Source organism: Amblyraja radiata, chromosome 35 (genome assembly GCF_010909765.2).
Source record: "Amblyraja radiata isolate CabotCenter1 chromosome 35, sAmbRad1.1.pri, whole genome shotgun sequence".
NCBI classification, from domain to species: Eukaryota; Metazoa; Chordata; class Chondrichthyes; order Rajiformes; family Rajidae; genus Amblyraja; species Amblyraja radiata.
The window spans coordinates 11,074,939-11,090,347 of record NC_045990.1 but is presented as its reverse complement, the minus strand read 5'-3'; the positions used below and the strand labels follow the sequence as shown (position 1 = coordinate 11,090,347).

General features: G+C 49.1%; 1 protein-coding gene across 2 annotated transcripts in view; it reads left to right on the top strand.

Annotated features, from left to right (window-relative positions):
* Positions 1–15,409, top strand: part of mcoln1 (mucolipin TRP cation channel 1) — a 44,310-nt gene that overhangs the window by 8,170 nt on the left and 20,731 nt on the right. The window contains exons 3-6 of one of the 2 annotated variants that reach the window (XM_033012247.1): positions 9,368–9,600; positions 10,237–10,404; positions 13,179–13,335; positions 15,184–15,247. In XM_033012247.1, coding sequence (XP_032868138.1) covers positions 9,368–9,600; positions 10,237–10,404; positions 13,179–13,335; positions 15,184–15,247 — 622 coding nt within the window. The remainder of the gene's footprint in view (positions 1–9,367; positions 9,601–10,236; positions 10,405–13,178; positions 13,336–15,183; positions 15,248–15,409) is intronic. The other variant, XM_033012248.1, reaches the window with a different exon arrangement.

The window sequence follows — 15,409 nt, the reverse complement described above, 5'->3', positions numbered from 1 at the left end:
GTAGTGGGGAGATGAGTGTGTGGCCAGGATGGTGTGGGTCCTTGATGATGCTGCCAGTCTTTTTGAGGCAGCGACTGTGATAGATCCCCTCGATGGACGGGAGGTCAGAGCCGATGATGGACTGGGCAGTGTTTACTACTTTTTGTAGCCAACGTGGGCGTGAAGGCGCCACAGTGTTGCGTGGGTCAGTTGAAGAACCTGACAGTTGTCGGAAAGTGGCTGTTCCTGAAGCTGTTGGTGTGGGACTTCAGTAGCTGCTGCCCATTGACAGTGATGCCTAGAAGGCATGGCCCCCATGGTGGGGATCCTTGATAATCAACTCCGCCGCCTTGAGGCAGTGCCTCGTGTCGATTCTCTCGATGGTGGGGAAGGCCATGATGGACCATGCTGAGTCTACCACTCTGCTGCCTAGGATGCAACTGCAGATGCTGATATATACTGAAGATAGACACATAGTGCAGGAGTAACTCAGCAGGTCAGGCAGCATCTCTGGAGGAAAGGGATGGGTGACGTTTCGGGTCAGGACCTTTCAGACCGTCTGAAGAAGGGTCCAACCCTAAACGCCACTCATTCCTTTTCTCCTGAGATGCTGCCCGAACTCCTGAGTTACTCCAGCGCTTGCGTCTAGAATCGGAAAAGATGCTGGAGCAGTAAAATAGCCTTGATCTGCACAGGGATCTTGAGGTCCAAATCTATAATGCTGTGAAAGTGGCAACAGAAGCAGAGATTACTCCAGCATTTAGTGTCAATCTTCGATGTGTACATCAGCATCTGCAGTTCCTTCCCACATTTCCTTAGAAGCAACCAGGTTCGGTTGGCGAGTTGCGGCAGGATCTCGGTCAGTACTCACCCTCAAAGCCGGTCAGAAACTCTCTGCGTAACCCATGGTGCTCACCGAGCGGCTGTGGCAATCTGAGATTAGTCAGGTGTTTCTGCATGGCCATGCTGAGTCAGATCATGGAGGGAGCCGCGGGTGGGATGGAGCATAAATGCATCACTTATGCCTTAAGTGATAAAGGCGTATGGTATGCTTGCCTTAATTGGTTGAGGACAGACACAAAAAGCTGAAGTAACTCAGCGGGGCAGGCAGCATCTCTGGAGCTTTTTGTGCCTATCTTCGGTGTAAACCACATCTGCAGTTCCTTCCTACACATTAATTGGTTGAGGTATTGAATACAATGGAATTCTCTGTCACAGAAGGCAGTGGAGGCCAATTCACTGGATGTTTTCAAGAGAGTTAGATTTAGCTCTCAGAGCTAAAGGAGTCAAGGGATATGGGGAAAAAGCAGGAACTGATTTTGGATGATCAGCCATGATCATATTGAATGGCGGTGCTGGCTCGTGGGCCCGAATGGCACCTATTTTTCTATGTTTCTATTGTATTTCCGCTGACTGGAAAGCACGCAACAAAAAACCAGTACTGCAGGTTTATAATACTTCCAGTAAACATCCAAGTACTTTTTTAATCTAATAACCATCTCTGTCTCTACCTCCTTTTGGTGAAAAATTATTTCCTCATTTTCTAAATTTTTCAAATGGGCTATGCAGCTGAGAGCTCAGCTATATAAAACTTTCTAGTTTTATATGTCTGAGTTAAGTTTCCACTGAGCCTCTTGTGTCAAAGAAAATAACCCAATCTTTCCTTATAGCTAAAAGCTTCCAATTTTGGTACCATCTCGGTAAATATATATTGCTTACTAAATAGTGCAATCAAATCTTTTCTCAAATGTGGTATCTATTTATTTTTAAGCTGTAGCCTAAAATGCATTGTACACAATTCTTGCATAACCACTCTGCTCTTAAATTTGTGTCTTGGATAATTAAAATATAAGCATCTGAGTGCTATTTTAACCATTTAATTTGTTTAAAAAAAATGTTAACTTAGTTTAGAGATACAGCGTGGAAACAGGCCCTTCGGCCCATCGAGTTTGCACCCACAAGCAATCCCCACACATTAACACTACCCAACACACACAAGGGACAATTTTACATTGATGACCAAGACAGTTAACCAACAAACCCGTCGTCTTTGGAGTGTGGGAGGAAACCGAAGATCTCGGAGAAAACTCATGCAGTCACGGGGCGAACGTACAAAACCGGGGTCGCTGGAGCTGTTACCTCCCGTTTCCAGCTCTCCCACAGCCCACTGTCTCCGCCTCTTCCTTTCTTCTTCCCGCCCAGGGGGTGGAAATCGCTATCAAAACATGGGGGGGATCACAATTTCTTGGTGGCCCCGCGCATACACACATGCGCGAGGCTTCGGCCATGTGCCTTGTGGACGGTAACATCGGGAGCTGACTTGGTTGGTGACCGACTGAATTCCAGCAACGGCAGCTTTGTCCGCCCCGAATCGTGGGGCTTGAATCGGCCCGTTCGCGGGGTCTTTCATCGCGGCTTAAAAGGTAGGGATTGGGCTGAAGAGCCTGTTTGTGATCTGTATATTTCTCACCCTTCAATTGTTGGTGCTGCTCTTCCACTTAGTTATCCAGTGGTGAGGATTATCTCTACTGTTCCTCTGGAGAGGCAGAATCCACGCTGGCTCAGGAACTGGGGCAGTCACGGTAGACTTGCTGCCTTACAGCGAATGCAGCGCCGGAGACCCGGGTTTGATCCCGACTACAGGTGCTGTCTGTACGGAGTTTCTACGTTCTCCCCGTGATCTGCGCGTTTTTTTTTCCCCCAAGATCTTAGCTTTCCTCCCACACTCCAAAGACGTACAGGTTTGTAGGTTAATTGGCTTAGTAAATGTAAAAATTATCCCTAGTGGGTGTAGGATAGTGTTAATGTGTGGGGATCGCGGGTCGGCGCGGACCCGGTGGGCTGAAGGGCCTGTTTCCATGCTGTATCTCTAAAACTAAAACTAAAGGAAGTTGCTCTTCCACCTTGAGCAGGAAGTGGTTGAAAGGCAGACCCGGTGGTTACCACAGTTCAATCTGTCTCCATTCTTGAAAATGGACTCAATTACGTCTCTGGCTTATTTTGTTTTCCGATGTGGGAAATGAGATTGCAGACCTGTGGCTGCTCCTCGCTTTCGCGTTTTCAAACTTCAGGGCTGGTGACTGGATCTGGGTCCCGGTGTACGGCTTGGTGTGTGGGTCAGCTTGTGACTGGAGCCTGGGTGTGCCCAGAGAGGGGGGAACGGTGAAGGAGACACAAGAATACACAATATGTTCCCATCTTGAGCAACAGACTTGCCTCATGGCAAGCCTGGAAGATTGCAGACTGCTTCTTTGGACGATGTAGCTGTCCGTTTTTTCACCTCTTTTTTTATTTTTAGTGAGTTAAAGTGTCTTGTTTCTGGAGCTCTAGTCTTTTTTATGTGGGGGGTGGGGGGGACAGGGGGAAACTGCTTTTCAGGGTCCCTACCTGGTCGGAGAAGCGGCATTTCTCCGGGCAGCACCTTTGACCCGTCCTCGTGGCCTACCAGCGGGCCTGGAGCGGCGTTTCCTGAGGGGCCCGGCCGGAACCTCGGCTTCGGCAGCGGCACAGCACTGGAGCGCTATCGCGGAGTGGGCGATGCCTTGCCCGGGTCGCCGCGCTGGAACTCCGGAATGCTGAGTCCGCCGATAAAAAAACATGGCGGAGCTGCGGGCGGCGGTGCTGAACTTTACATCGGGAGCCTGGGGTCTCTCGCCGAGATCGCCAGTGGTGGAGCTCCATCCCGCCGGCCTGTTGGCTTCGGAAGCCGGCCATTCCAGGTATCCCATGCCACTATGAGGATTCTCCCAACGCCGGAGCACCATCATCCGGCGAGAAGGGCCTGGAACATCGGGCCTCCGTAAAGGCGACTGCGGAGGCCTCAATAGGCTCGACTATGGGTGGACATGGGGATGGGGACTGGACTTTGTGCCTTCCCTCACAGTGGGAACCATTGTGGGGGGATGTTTTTTATGTTAAATTTCTTTATTATTGTTATGTTTGTATTCTTTTTTTATGTGCTGCAATGGCAATACGCATTTCACTACACCTAGGTGTATGTGACTAATAAAGAACCATTGAACCTCTGACAAGCGGCAAATGTGTGATGGTGAACGACAACATCTGCTGGGCAGCAGTTCAGTAACCACCCTGCTTCAAGTTCAAGTTCAAGGTACATTTATTGTAACATACACCAATTGGTACAGTGTGATTTGAGTTATCATACAGCCGTACGAATAAAAAGAACACAATACACGATAGGATTTAACATAAACATCCCCCGCAGCGGAATCAACATTTCCCACTGTGAGGTTGCCAAAGGAACACGTGCAGAAAATATAGATATTAAGAAATAACGGGCCTGTCCCACTTTCACGACCTAATTCACGACCTCTGCTGAGTTTGCCCGTGACTCATACTCGCAGCATGGTCGTCACGAAGTCGTAGGAGGTCGTAGGAGGTCGTGATGCCAGTCGTAGGTACTCGTGGCATCAAGTAGGTCGGGGAGTTTTTTCAACATAATGAATAAATGTCCACGAGTAAAAAAGGTCGTGTATTAGGTTATGAAAGTGGGACAGGCCCTGAAGACTGGGTGGCACAGTAACGCAGTGGTAGAGTTGCTGCCTTATGGAGTTTGTACGTTCTCCCTGTGACCGCACGGGTTTTCTCCAGGTGTCCCGGTTTCCTCTTACACTACAAAGATGTACAGTTTGATAGATTAATTGGCTTTGATTAAAAATTGTAAAATGTCCCTAGTGTGTCGGACAGTGCTAGTGTACGGGGTGATCGATGGTTGGTGAGGGTGTAGTGGGTGGAAGGGTCTGTTTCTGTGCTGCATCTCTTTAAAAAAAAAAAAACAAGCTCTTGGAGAAACTCGGGTGGTCATACACTTGCACTATCCTACACGCTGGGACAAGTTCCACTGCTGATCCACTGCAAAATCACCTCAGATTATGCCCACTATAAAGTCGTTCTTTGCTATGCTGCCTGACTCGCTGAGTTCCTCCAGCTGAGCAGCGGCGAGTTCTGGCTGTACCGCATCCTGCGCAAAGCCGCCGGCACGGCCGCGCACCTTCTGTGTCTGGGCTTCACTGTCGGGATCGGGGTTGTCAATAGGCTGGAGACGGGTGAGTGTGAGTATTTGAGCCACCGCCTTCAGGACAGAGCCAAGGCAATGGTCCGTTGGTACGCCCATGTTGTTAACGCCCGTAACTAGGGACGCCATGTTGGTGAGCACCCGTAACTAGGGACGCCATGTTGGTGAGCGCCTGTAACTATGGACGCCATGTTGGTGAGCACCCGTAACTAGGGACGCCATGTTGGTGAGTACCCGTAACTAGGGACGCCATGTTATAGATCGCCCGAAACTAAGGACGCCATGTTGGTGAGCACCGATAACTAGGGACGCCATGTTGGTGAGCGCCCGTAACTAGGGACGCCATGTTGGTGAGCACCCGTAACTAGGGATGCCATGTTGGGGAGCACCCGTAACTAGGGACCCCATGTTGGTGAGCGCCCGTAAGTAGGGCCCAATGCTCCGGGTGGTGTCCTCGAAGGGGTGGGATCTATGTGAACACATGACTTGATGCCTGCCATCCGTGGCGGGATCCATGTGTACACGTGATCGATGTGGCCCGCCATCCGCTCACAGACATCGCCCCGACCCCTATGCAGAGTAAGGTTGCCCACCCCTGCTCTAGCAGTTTGTTTTATGCTCGTGATTAAGGTTTGGAGGGGGAGGGGGGGGGAGGTGATAGCAGGGATTGGGTTCGGAGGGAGGTGGTGAGGGACTGGGTGAAGTTGGGAGAATTCAGAAGAGGTTCAGACATGGGGAGGATGTGATCAGCTGACCAGAGTCCATCTTGTGAGCGACCAGAGATTTAGTGGTTGCAATGGGTGAGCTGGTGCAAAGGTCTCCCTATATCTGCAGGCTGTTAATATTCATAATCATACTTTATTAGCCGAGTATGTTTTGCAACATATCAGGAATTTAATTTGCCGTACAGTCATACCAATAAAAAGCAACAGAAGATGCAAAATGCATTTTGACATAAATATCCACCACAGAAATCCTTGTGTTTGATACCATTTCTCAGTTGATTGATCGCAGCTTTACTGATTGCTCGTACCATGCGTTCAAACAGGTGCCAGGAACACTTTTACCAAATGTTTCATTGAGTAGCACAGTATAAGGAGGCTTGAGTAAAACACAAGATGCTGGAGTAACTCAGCGGTCTCTGGAAGGAGTGGACAGGCATCGTCTTGGGGTCTGGACCCTTCAAGCTGCATCTCCAACTGCAGTTCCTTGTGTCTCGCAAAGGAGTGCGTTTGGTCCATTGCCACGTGTGCCACAGTCTCTGTAAAACACATTCCCCAGTGCGTTTACATAGAAACATAGAAAATAGGTGCAGGAGTAGGTCATTCGGCCCTTCGAGCCTGCACCGCCATTCAATATGATCATGGCTGATCATCCAACTCAGTATCCTGTACCTGCTTTCTCTCCATACCCCCTGATCCCTTTAGCCACAAGGGCCACATCTAACTCCCTCTTAAATATAGCCAATGAACTGGCCTCAACTACCTTCTGTGGCAGAGAGTTCCAGAGATTCACCACTCTCTGTGTGAAAAATGCTTTTCTTATCTCGGTCCTAAAGGATTTCCCCTTTATCCTTAAACTGTGACCCCTTGTCCTGGACATCCCCAACATCGGTAACAATCTTCCTGCATCTAGCCTGTCCAACCTCTTAAGAATTTTGTATGTTTCTATAAGATCCCCCCTCAATCTTCTAAATTCTAGCGAGTACAAGCCGAGTCTATCCAGTCTTTCTTCATATGAAAGTCCTGACATCCCAGGAATCAGTCCGGTGAACCTTCTCTGTACTCCCTCTATGGCAAGAATGTCTTTCCTCAGATTAGGAGACCAAAACTGTACGCAATACTCCAGGTGTGGTCTCACCAAGACCCTGTACAACTGCAGTAGAGTAGAGTAGAGATGCAGCATGGAAGCAGGCCCTTCGGCCCACCGTCCACGCCGACCATCGATCACCCGCTCACACGAGTTTGATGTTATTCTACTTTCTCGTACGCTCCCCACACACTGGGAGTAATTTACAGAGGGCCAATTAACCGACAAAGCTTGATATCGGCCCACAAAGTCATATGTGAGAACAGGCCGGCGTTCAAGAGCCCCGACCACAGGGGGCAAATTCAACCTTGTCATGCATCTTTGTTGCTTGAAAGGCTTGTTTCTGGCGCTGACTCGAGTTCAGAAGTCTGATGGAGACTTTAGAGCAGTGGTTCCCAACCTTTTTTTGGCCATGCCCCACCTAATCACCTCTAAAATCCTGATGCCCCTCCCCCCCCCATGTGGTGATATATAATTATTAATAAAAAAATTATTTACTCAAAATAACATCTGAAACATAAACTACATATGTTTACCTGATGGAAAATCCAAAAAAATAAAAATCGGAAATTTGGACCCAGACCTCCTCAGTCGCACTCAATTGCCCCCCTTAAAAATCAAATTGCCCCCCTGTGGGGCGTACGCCCCACGTTGGGAACCACTACTTTAGAGCATGGAAACAGGCCCTTCTGCCCACCGAGTCCACGCCGACCAGCGATCACCCCGTACACCAGCACCACCGCCACACCTGGGAGAGTTTCCAAAGTGACTGAAGCCAGTTTACCTACAAACCTGCACGTCTTTAGAGTGAGGGTGAAAACCACGGCACCCGGAGAAAGCCCACACGGTCACCGGGCAAGCGCACAAACTCTGTACAGACTGCACCCATAGTCAGGATCGAACCCGGGTCTCTGGCGCTGTGAGGCAGCTACTCTACCGCTGCGCCGAGACACGAGACTGCAGACGGAATCTCAGCAAAGTGCTGGAGGGTCTCAGCAGGTCTGGTTGCACCCAGCGATAGAGGGTCGGGCGGATTTTCAGGTCGAGACCCTTCCTCAGACGGATGGAGTAAGTGGGAGAAGGCTAGCAAAGAGAGTTTGGGGGTGGGGAAAGCCTGGCAAGTGATCTATGGATTCAGATGAGAGGGGGTGATTAGCAGGAGAGTGGTGATAGTGACAAAGGCTCGAGGTGAAAAGGAGATAAAAGGTTTGGTAGAGTCAGTTTGCTCCCTAGCAGTGAAGGCCGGATGATGTTTTTAGACAATGGGCAGCACGGTGGCGCAGCGGTAGAGTTGCTGCCTTACAGCACTAACAGCGCCAGAGACCCGGGTTCCATCCTGGCTATGGGTGCTGTCTGCATGGAGTTTGAACATCCTCCCCGTCACCATGTGGGTTTTCTTCGAGAACTTTGGTTAACACCCACACCTCAAAGAACGTACAGGTTTGTAGGTTAATTGGCTTGGTATAAATGTAAAGATTGTCCCTGTCAAATTTTGTTTCTTAAAAAGCAGATAGCAACAAAATTGTTAAAAGTAAACCATGGCAATCTTTAATTGATTCGTCAAACGGGAGTGGCAAGATCTACAATGAGCACAAACGTCGCTCAGTGCTTCTCGGGCTCCACTCACAGAACAAAGGAAAGTTAGCGCAATTATACATTTTTCTTATCAGTAAAACACTCCTACCAGGTCTGAATATGGCATGACTGAAAGATTCTGTAGCCTTTCAGAATATAGGAAAAGCTGTGTCCAAATCAAGCTCATCCAATAACAAGTTATTACTTCTCTCTGGAGCGTCAACTATTTTTTCAGTCTTGGCTTCTTTATGGCCTTGAAAATGCACATGTTATTACTGCAGGATTCCATTTTAATTTCTTTATTAAAAAGACAACCTGGCCTCCATTTTGTGGTCCATATAATTTACAAAGTCATTCAGACTTGCCACTGAGCCATTCTTTTGTTCTACTGGATCATGCTTTTTTAGAAGAACGACTACATTTTAGATTTGACTATTAGCTCGCTCTCGTGCAGAACAGTGTTAAATTTGAATGTGAATAAATTTTATTAGCCAAGTATGTATACGTACAAGGAATTTGCCTTGGTGCTTTGCTCGCAAGTAACAACACATCTTAATGTGAGACGATAGAAGGTCGGTGCTGACACTGTGGGCTGAAGGGCCTGTTTCCGTGCTGTATCTCTAAACTAAACTAATCTTAGAATAAAGGGGAGGTCATTTAAGGTGAGAAAAAACTTTTTCACCCAGAGAGTTGTGAATTTGTGGAATTCCCTGCCACAGAGGGCAGTGGAGGCCAAGTCACTGGATGGATTTAAGAGAGAGTTAGAAAGAGCTCCAGGGGCTGGTGGAGTCAAGGGATATGGGGAGAAGGCAGGCACGGGTTATTGATGGGGGACGATCAGCCATGATCACAATGAATGGCGGTGCTGGCTCGAAGGGCCGAATGGCCTCCTCCTGCACCTATTTTCTATGTTAAGCGTGACGTGAGCTGCTTTATTAAAAGTGTGTTCTTGTACTCTTCTCTTGTCAGTGGAGCGGGAGAAGCTGTTCACTCCGGTCAACAGCTATGGCTCTCAGGACCACGTCCACATCTCTCCGCACTCCTGTGTGTCTTCTGGAGCTGCGTTCGACATACAAGAGGAAGAAATGAAGAGGAAACTGAAGTACTACTTCATGAGTCCTTGTGACAAGTACCGAGCGAAAGGCCGGAAGCCATTCAAACTGGTGGTGCAGATCGTAAAGCTCATCTGCGTCACAGTGCAGGTAAGGAGTGACGTCTGCAGCCATCTGCTCCACTGGAGTGGCCTTAGGTGAAAACACAGGGCCGAACCTGGAATCTCAGCGACGCTACAACAGAAATAATAGACTGGAGGCACAAGATAGAACAATACAGCATAGGAACAGGCCCAATGTAATGAAGATGTCTTCTCTACATCGGCAAGACCAAGCGCAGACTCGGCGATCGTTTCGTTGAACACCTCCGCTCACCTACCGTCTTAACCTACCTGATCTCCCGGTGGTTCAGCACTTCAACTCCCCCTCCCATTCCCAATCTGATCTTTCTGTCCTGGGCCTCCTCCATTGTCAGAGTGAGGCCCAGCGCAAATTGGAGGAACAGCACCTCATATTCTGCTTGGGTAGTTTACGTGGGTTTTCTCCGGTTGCTCCGGTTTCCCCCCACGCTCCAAAGACGTGCAGGTTTTGGTAAAATTGTCCTTGGTGTGTAGGATAGTGTTAGTGTACGGGGATCGTTGGTCGGTGCGGACTACGTGGGCCGAAAGGGCACGATGCCTCGTAGCTCCATCTGCAGTTCCTTCATATACACAGAGATGGGGAATTCCTGGTACTGGGGCAATACACTCATGTTTTGAAACTGCTGCCTCTTCCTGTTTCCAACAGTTAATCCTGTTCGGCTTGAGTAACCAGATGGTGGTGGATTTTAAGGAAGAAAACACAATGACATTTAAACACCTATTCTTGAAGGATTACACAGTGGAAGCGGATGGTTCCTATGCCGTGTACAAGAAGAGGGACGTTTATGACTCTATTTTCTACGCAGTTAACCAGGTCGGTTGCTCCACTGAATTAGTTTCTTCCTGTCTTCCGGTTTGTAGGTTAATTGGCTTGGTAAATGTAAAAATTGTCCCTAGTGGGTGTTAGTGTGCGGGGATCGCTGGTTGGCGCGGACCCGGTGGGCCGAAGGGCCTGTTTCCGCGCTGGATCTCTAAACTGTCAGGAAATTGGCAGGAGCCCAAATCCTTTTTCTCGCACTCCAAAGTGCAGTGTGAGGTAACCACACACATGGTTATTATTATTTATAGTTTGCTTTGTTAGCTTGTATGCTAATATGAATAACTATTATTTTGCATTCCCGTGCCAGATTAAATGAACTTGTATTGTTATGTAGTGCCCTGCAATGTACTTAATAGGCAGTGATGCAGTTCTAATGTAGGATGTACAGCAGCCATCTTGCAGAACCTGACGATGTTAGTGTGAAAGATACATCTTCTAGATGCGCTGGGACGCATCCTCAGTGATGTGTCCTGGGGTCAAGAGCGGAACTCACTATCAAAACATGGAGGGGACGGGGGACACAATTTTTTGGCTGCCATGCGCACACTCACACACAGCTCGAGGCTTCGGAGGCTCAATCCAGCGCTAAATGCAGCTCAACTCAGCCTGTCTCACCGGGTTAACTACAGCCCTGTCTGGATTGACGGGACACCAGCGCTGCTTCTCCGCGCTGGCCATATTTCCCGCAAGTCTAGGAAGGGTTGTGAGCTCACCTGGCGGGACAGGCAGAGTTAGCTGGGTTTAGCGCTGTTTCTCTGCGCTGGCCCGTCTGACTGCCGACCAAAGATCCTATAACGGAGGATCTTTGCTGCCGACCTCTCTGGCCATCGCGGGGGTGGGAGGGGGGGGTACTTGGGAGGGGACAGGACAGTGCCGGCGAGCCGGCCGGGATCGATCCTGGCTGCGGATGAAGCGCAGGTCTGTGCCACGTCTCCCTCCTCCAATCACCGCGCTCTATCCTCAGTCCCACCCCCCCCTTGCGGATTGAATGGCCCTCTTCTTTGCCAGCCCCGTAATGCCCAACTGGTTGAGGACTTTGCAGAGTGAGCTTCCTGCAAAGCCTCTACAGCCCACCTCCATGGGCTCATAGTATGTCCTACAGCCACTGTCCTGGCACATCTCCACCAGAAAACATGTCAATGATAAAAGTTGATCACAACACCATGGTTTTCGCCATTTTGTTGTCGGACCGAGGGAGCATTGCATTCATAGGAAATGCCATTGGAAGTCCTTTAGATAGGTGCATGGAGTTGAGAGGGCTATGGGTCATACACTGGAGTGGCCACATTGGAGGGTGTAGGGGGAGAGCCAGTGTTTCATGGATCAATATGATCAGTATGATCAATATGATCAGCCAATATGATCAGCCATGATCATATTGAATGGCGGAGCAGGCTCAAAGGGCCGAATGGCCTCCTCTTGCACCTATTTTCTATGTTTCGGAAGGAACTGCAGATGCTGGTTTACACCGAAGATAGACACAAAAAGCTGGAGTAACTCAGCGGGACAGGCAGCATCTCTGGAGAGAAGGAACGGGTGGCGTTTCAGGTCGAAACATCTGCAGAAGGGTCTCGGCCCGAAACATCACCCATTGCTTCTATCCCCATGTTCTTGAGTCTTCCCGTCCATTGTGTTTTGTGGAGACAACTCATTTTTGCCCTGGGCTGTACGGCACCAAAAAGATCATTTAATCCCGGTGTGTTTTATTTTAAAGTTAGTCCCACCCGGCAGTCTCTGACACGACAATTTGGGAGTGTTTAGCAGGTCAGGCAGCATCTGTGGGAAAACAAACAATGAATGTTTCGGGCCGTATGGAAAACTCTGGAGAACAGCTGAGGCCTGCAGTTATTTCTTGAGTTTATCCAGTGAAACATTTTAGAGATACAGTGCGGAAACAGGTCCTTCAGCCCACCGAGACCGTGCCGACTTGCGATCCTGTACACTAGCACTATCCTACACGCTAGGGACAATTTTCAGAAATCAATTAACCTACAAACCTGCACAAACCAGCGGTAGAGTTGCTGCCTTACTGCTCCAGAGACCCAGGTTTGATCCAGACCACTGGTTTTGTCTGTATGGAGTTTGTACGTTTTCCCGTGACCTGCGTAGGTTTTCTCCAGCTGCTCTGGTTTCCTCCCACACTCCAAAGACATGCAAGCCTGTTGGGTTAATTGGCTTTGTTAAAATGTCGGGTGTGTGCCATTGGCCGAAGGGCCTGTTTTCGCGCTGTACCTCTGAATTAAAACGAAATATGGTGGTTCCTTTTTCTACTGGAGGAATTAATAAAGGAACCAACATCAATAAAGGAAGACAAGCCTAGCCTGGGGAAGTGACACATCAGTGTGTTCCCCTCTAAATGGATTGCTTCAGTACTGAGACCTTCCCAATACTGGCTGACGCTACAAATCTCGAAGATGCTCGCTTAAAGTGCTATCTCATTGGCCTCCTGGTTAGACACACATGATAGGAAGTGTGGGAAAAAATTAGTTTTCCAACTGACATACCGGGTATATTTTAATTCTGGGCCAAATCGCAAAAGTCTTGTTGCATGCAAGTCCAAAATGGCTGCTATATATCCGACTGTGTTGGTAGTAAAAAATCTTTGGTCGTGTTATATGAAGAATTCCATTGAGATAAAATGTTTTTATTTTAGTATCCCTCCCTGGTAAGATTCTGCAACTTATTGAATGCTTCTTTCCTTACTGGTGACTCTATTGCATATTAAATTGTTACCGCATTATTTACACTCAACCCCCACCAATACATAGTACCTGGCTCTGCACAATATGTCTCTGGGACGCTACGCCTATGTGTTTGAGAATGACGCCAATCGGACCGGCCTCCATCTTTGCCAGCGTTTTTACAAGAAGGGCAGCATCTTCCCAGCGAACGACAGCTTCAACATCAACCCGCTGGTGATAACAGGTGAGTGACCACCACCAACACGGGACCAGCCTCACCCCGGTCACTCCCTCTTCTCCCCTGTACCATCAGGCGAGAGGTACAGAAGTGTGAAAACGCACACCTCCAGCTTCAGGGACAGTTTCTTCCCAGCGGTACGGTGGGGTGCAGTGGTCGAATTGTTGCCTCGTAAACCCAGAATTGATCCTGACAACGGGTGCTTGCCTGTTCGGAGCTTGTACGTTCTCCCCGTGACCTGCGTGGGTTTTCTCCGGGTGCTCCGGTTTCCTCCCGCACTCCAAAGACGTACTGGTTTGTAGGTTGATTGACTTGGTATAATTGTGACGGGGGCAGATTATTATCTCAATGGGGTTAGGTTAATAATAATAATAATAAATTTTATTTAATGGGCGCCTTTCAGACATCTCAAGGACACCTTACATAGTAATCGGATTAACATATAATCGGAATATAACAAGTAATAAAGACATCACAAAGACACAAATTAAAAACAGAATTCAATCCAAAAACAGAAAATCAAAAACACAGTGTGAAGAGAGAGCAGCGGCAGCCAAAGCGCGCCAGCGTCCACTCTCTCTTCACGGCAGCCATCTTGGACACAGACCCACAGGACTACAATTAGACAAAAAAAATCATTCCCCCACAGTGGATAGCACAATGTCCAGTCCCCACCCCATGTTCACCCCAAAGTCAGGCCTATTGAGGCCACCGCAATTGCCTCTACGGAGGCCCGATGTCCCTGGCCGTTCTCACCGGGTGGTCTTGCCCCGGCGTCGGGAGAGTCCTTTCGGCGTCTGGGCCACCTGGAACGGCCGCTTCCTGGTTGGAGCCCGCGGCTGCCGAAGCCGACAAGGCCGCGCCGGTTTGGAGCTCCCAGGCTCCCGATGAAAAAGTCGGCGCCGCCTCTCCGCACTGCCGCCTCTCCGCTCCGCAGACCCGCAGCCCGGAGATGTTGCTCTTGGCGGTCCAGCTCGCCAGAGCTCCAGCGCGGCGACCCAGGCAAGGCATCGCCCGCTCCACTCCCATCCGCTCCAGCGCTCCAACACTGTGCCGAGGCCGAGGTGCTGGGCGGTCCCCGCCAGGAAACGGTGCTCCAAGCCCGCTGGTAGGCCACGAGGACGGGTCGACGGGCAGCCCGGAGAAAAGGCTGCCACACCGACCAGGTAGGGACCGAAAAATATATAGTTACACCTACCCCCACATTAAAAAGACCATATCCCCTACAAACAAAAAAACAGGACTCACTAAAAACTATAAAAAAAACGGATTTAAAACAGACGGCTGCTGGCTAGCAGCCGTTCACCAAGATGGCTCCTCCCCACAAGGTTAGGCAAGGGGGAGGTGCATCAAGATTTGGGTGTCCTTGTACACCAGTCACTGAAAGTTGGCGTGCAGGTACAGCAGGCAGTGAAGAAAGCTAATGGAATGTTGGCCTTCATAACAAGAGGATTTCAGTATAGGAGTAAAGAGGTTCTTCTGCAGTTGTATAGGGCTCTGGTGAGGGGCTTTTTTTTTACTCGTGGACATTTTTCATCATGCTGCAAAAACGTCCCAACTTACCTGATGCACCGAGTACCGACGGCTGGTATAACGAGCCTCTACGATATTTCTACGGACTCCTACTATAGACTCGTTACGACCATTCTGCGAGTTTGAAAACTCGGGAGAATTCGTGAATAACTCAGGAAAGTGGGACAGGCCCTTTAGGAAAGGTAGGTTGTGGTCGGAAGTAAGCTGCAGATCAACCCTTGCTGCTCAGCAGGCAGATATCGAATGGCCAGCAATGTATGGAGCTGTGTGTGTGTGTGTGTCTGTTCATGCTAATTCTTCTTCTTCTTCTTCTTCTTGCAGACTGTATGAGTGTGAGCCCCATGGAGACGGAGATGCACAAGAACCTCTCGCTGAAATTCTACAAGTAATGTCATCTTCATTTTTAAAATAAGACCTTCTATGAACAATCCTCACAAATCCGAGTGTTATTGAAGAAGTCACTGGGAGGATTGATGAGGGAAAGGCAATGGAAATTGTCTTTGTGGACTTTAGCAAAGCCTTTCACAAAGTCCTGCATGGTAGGTTA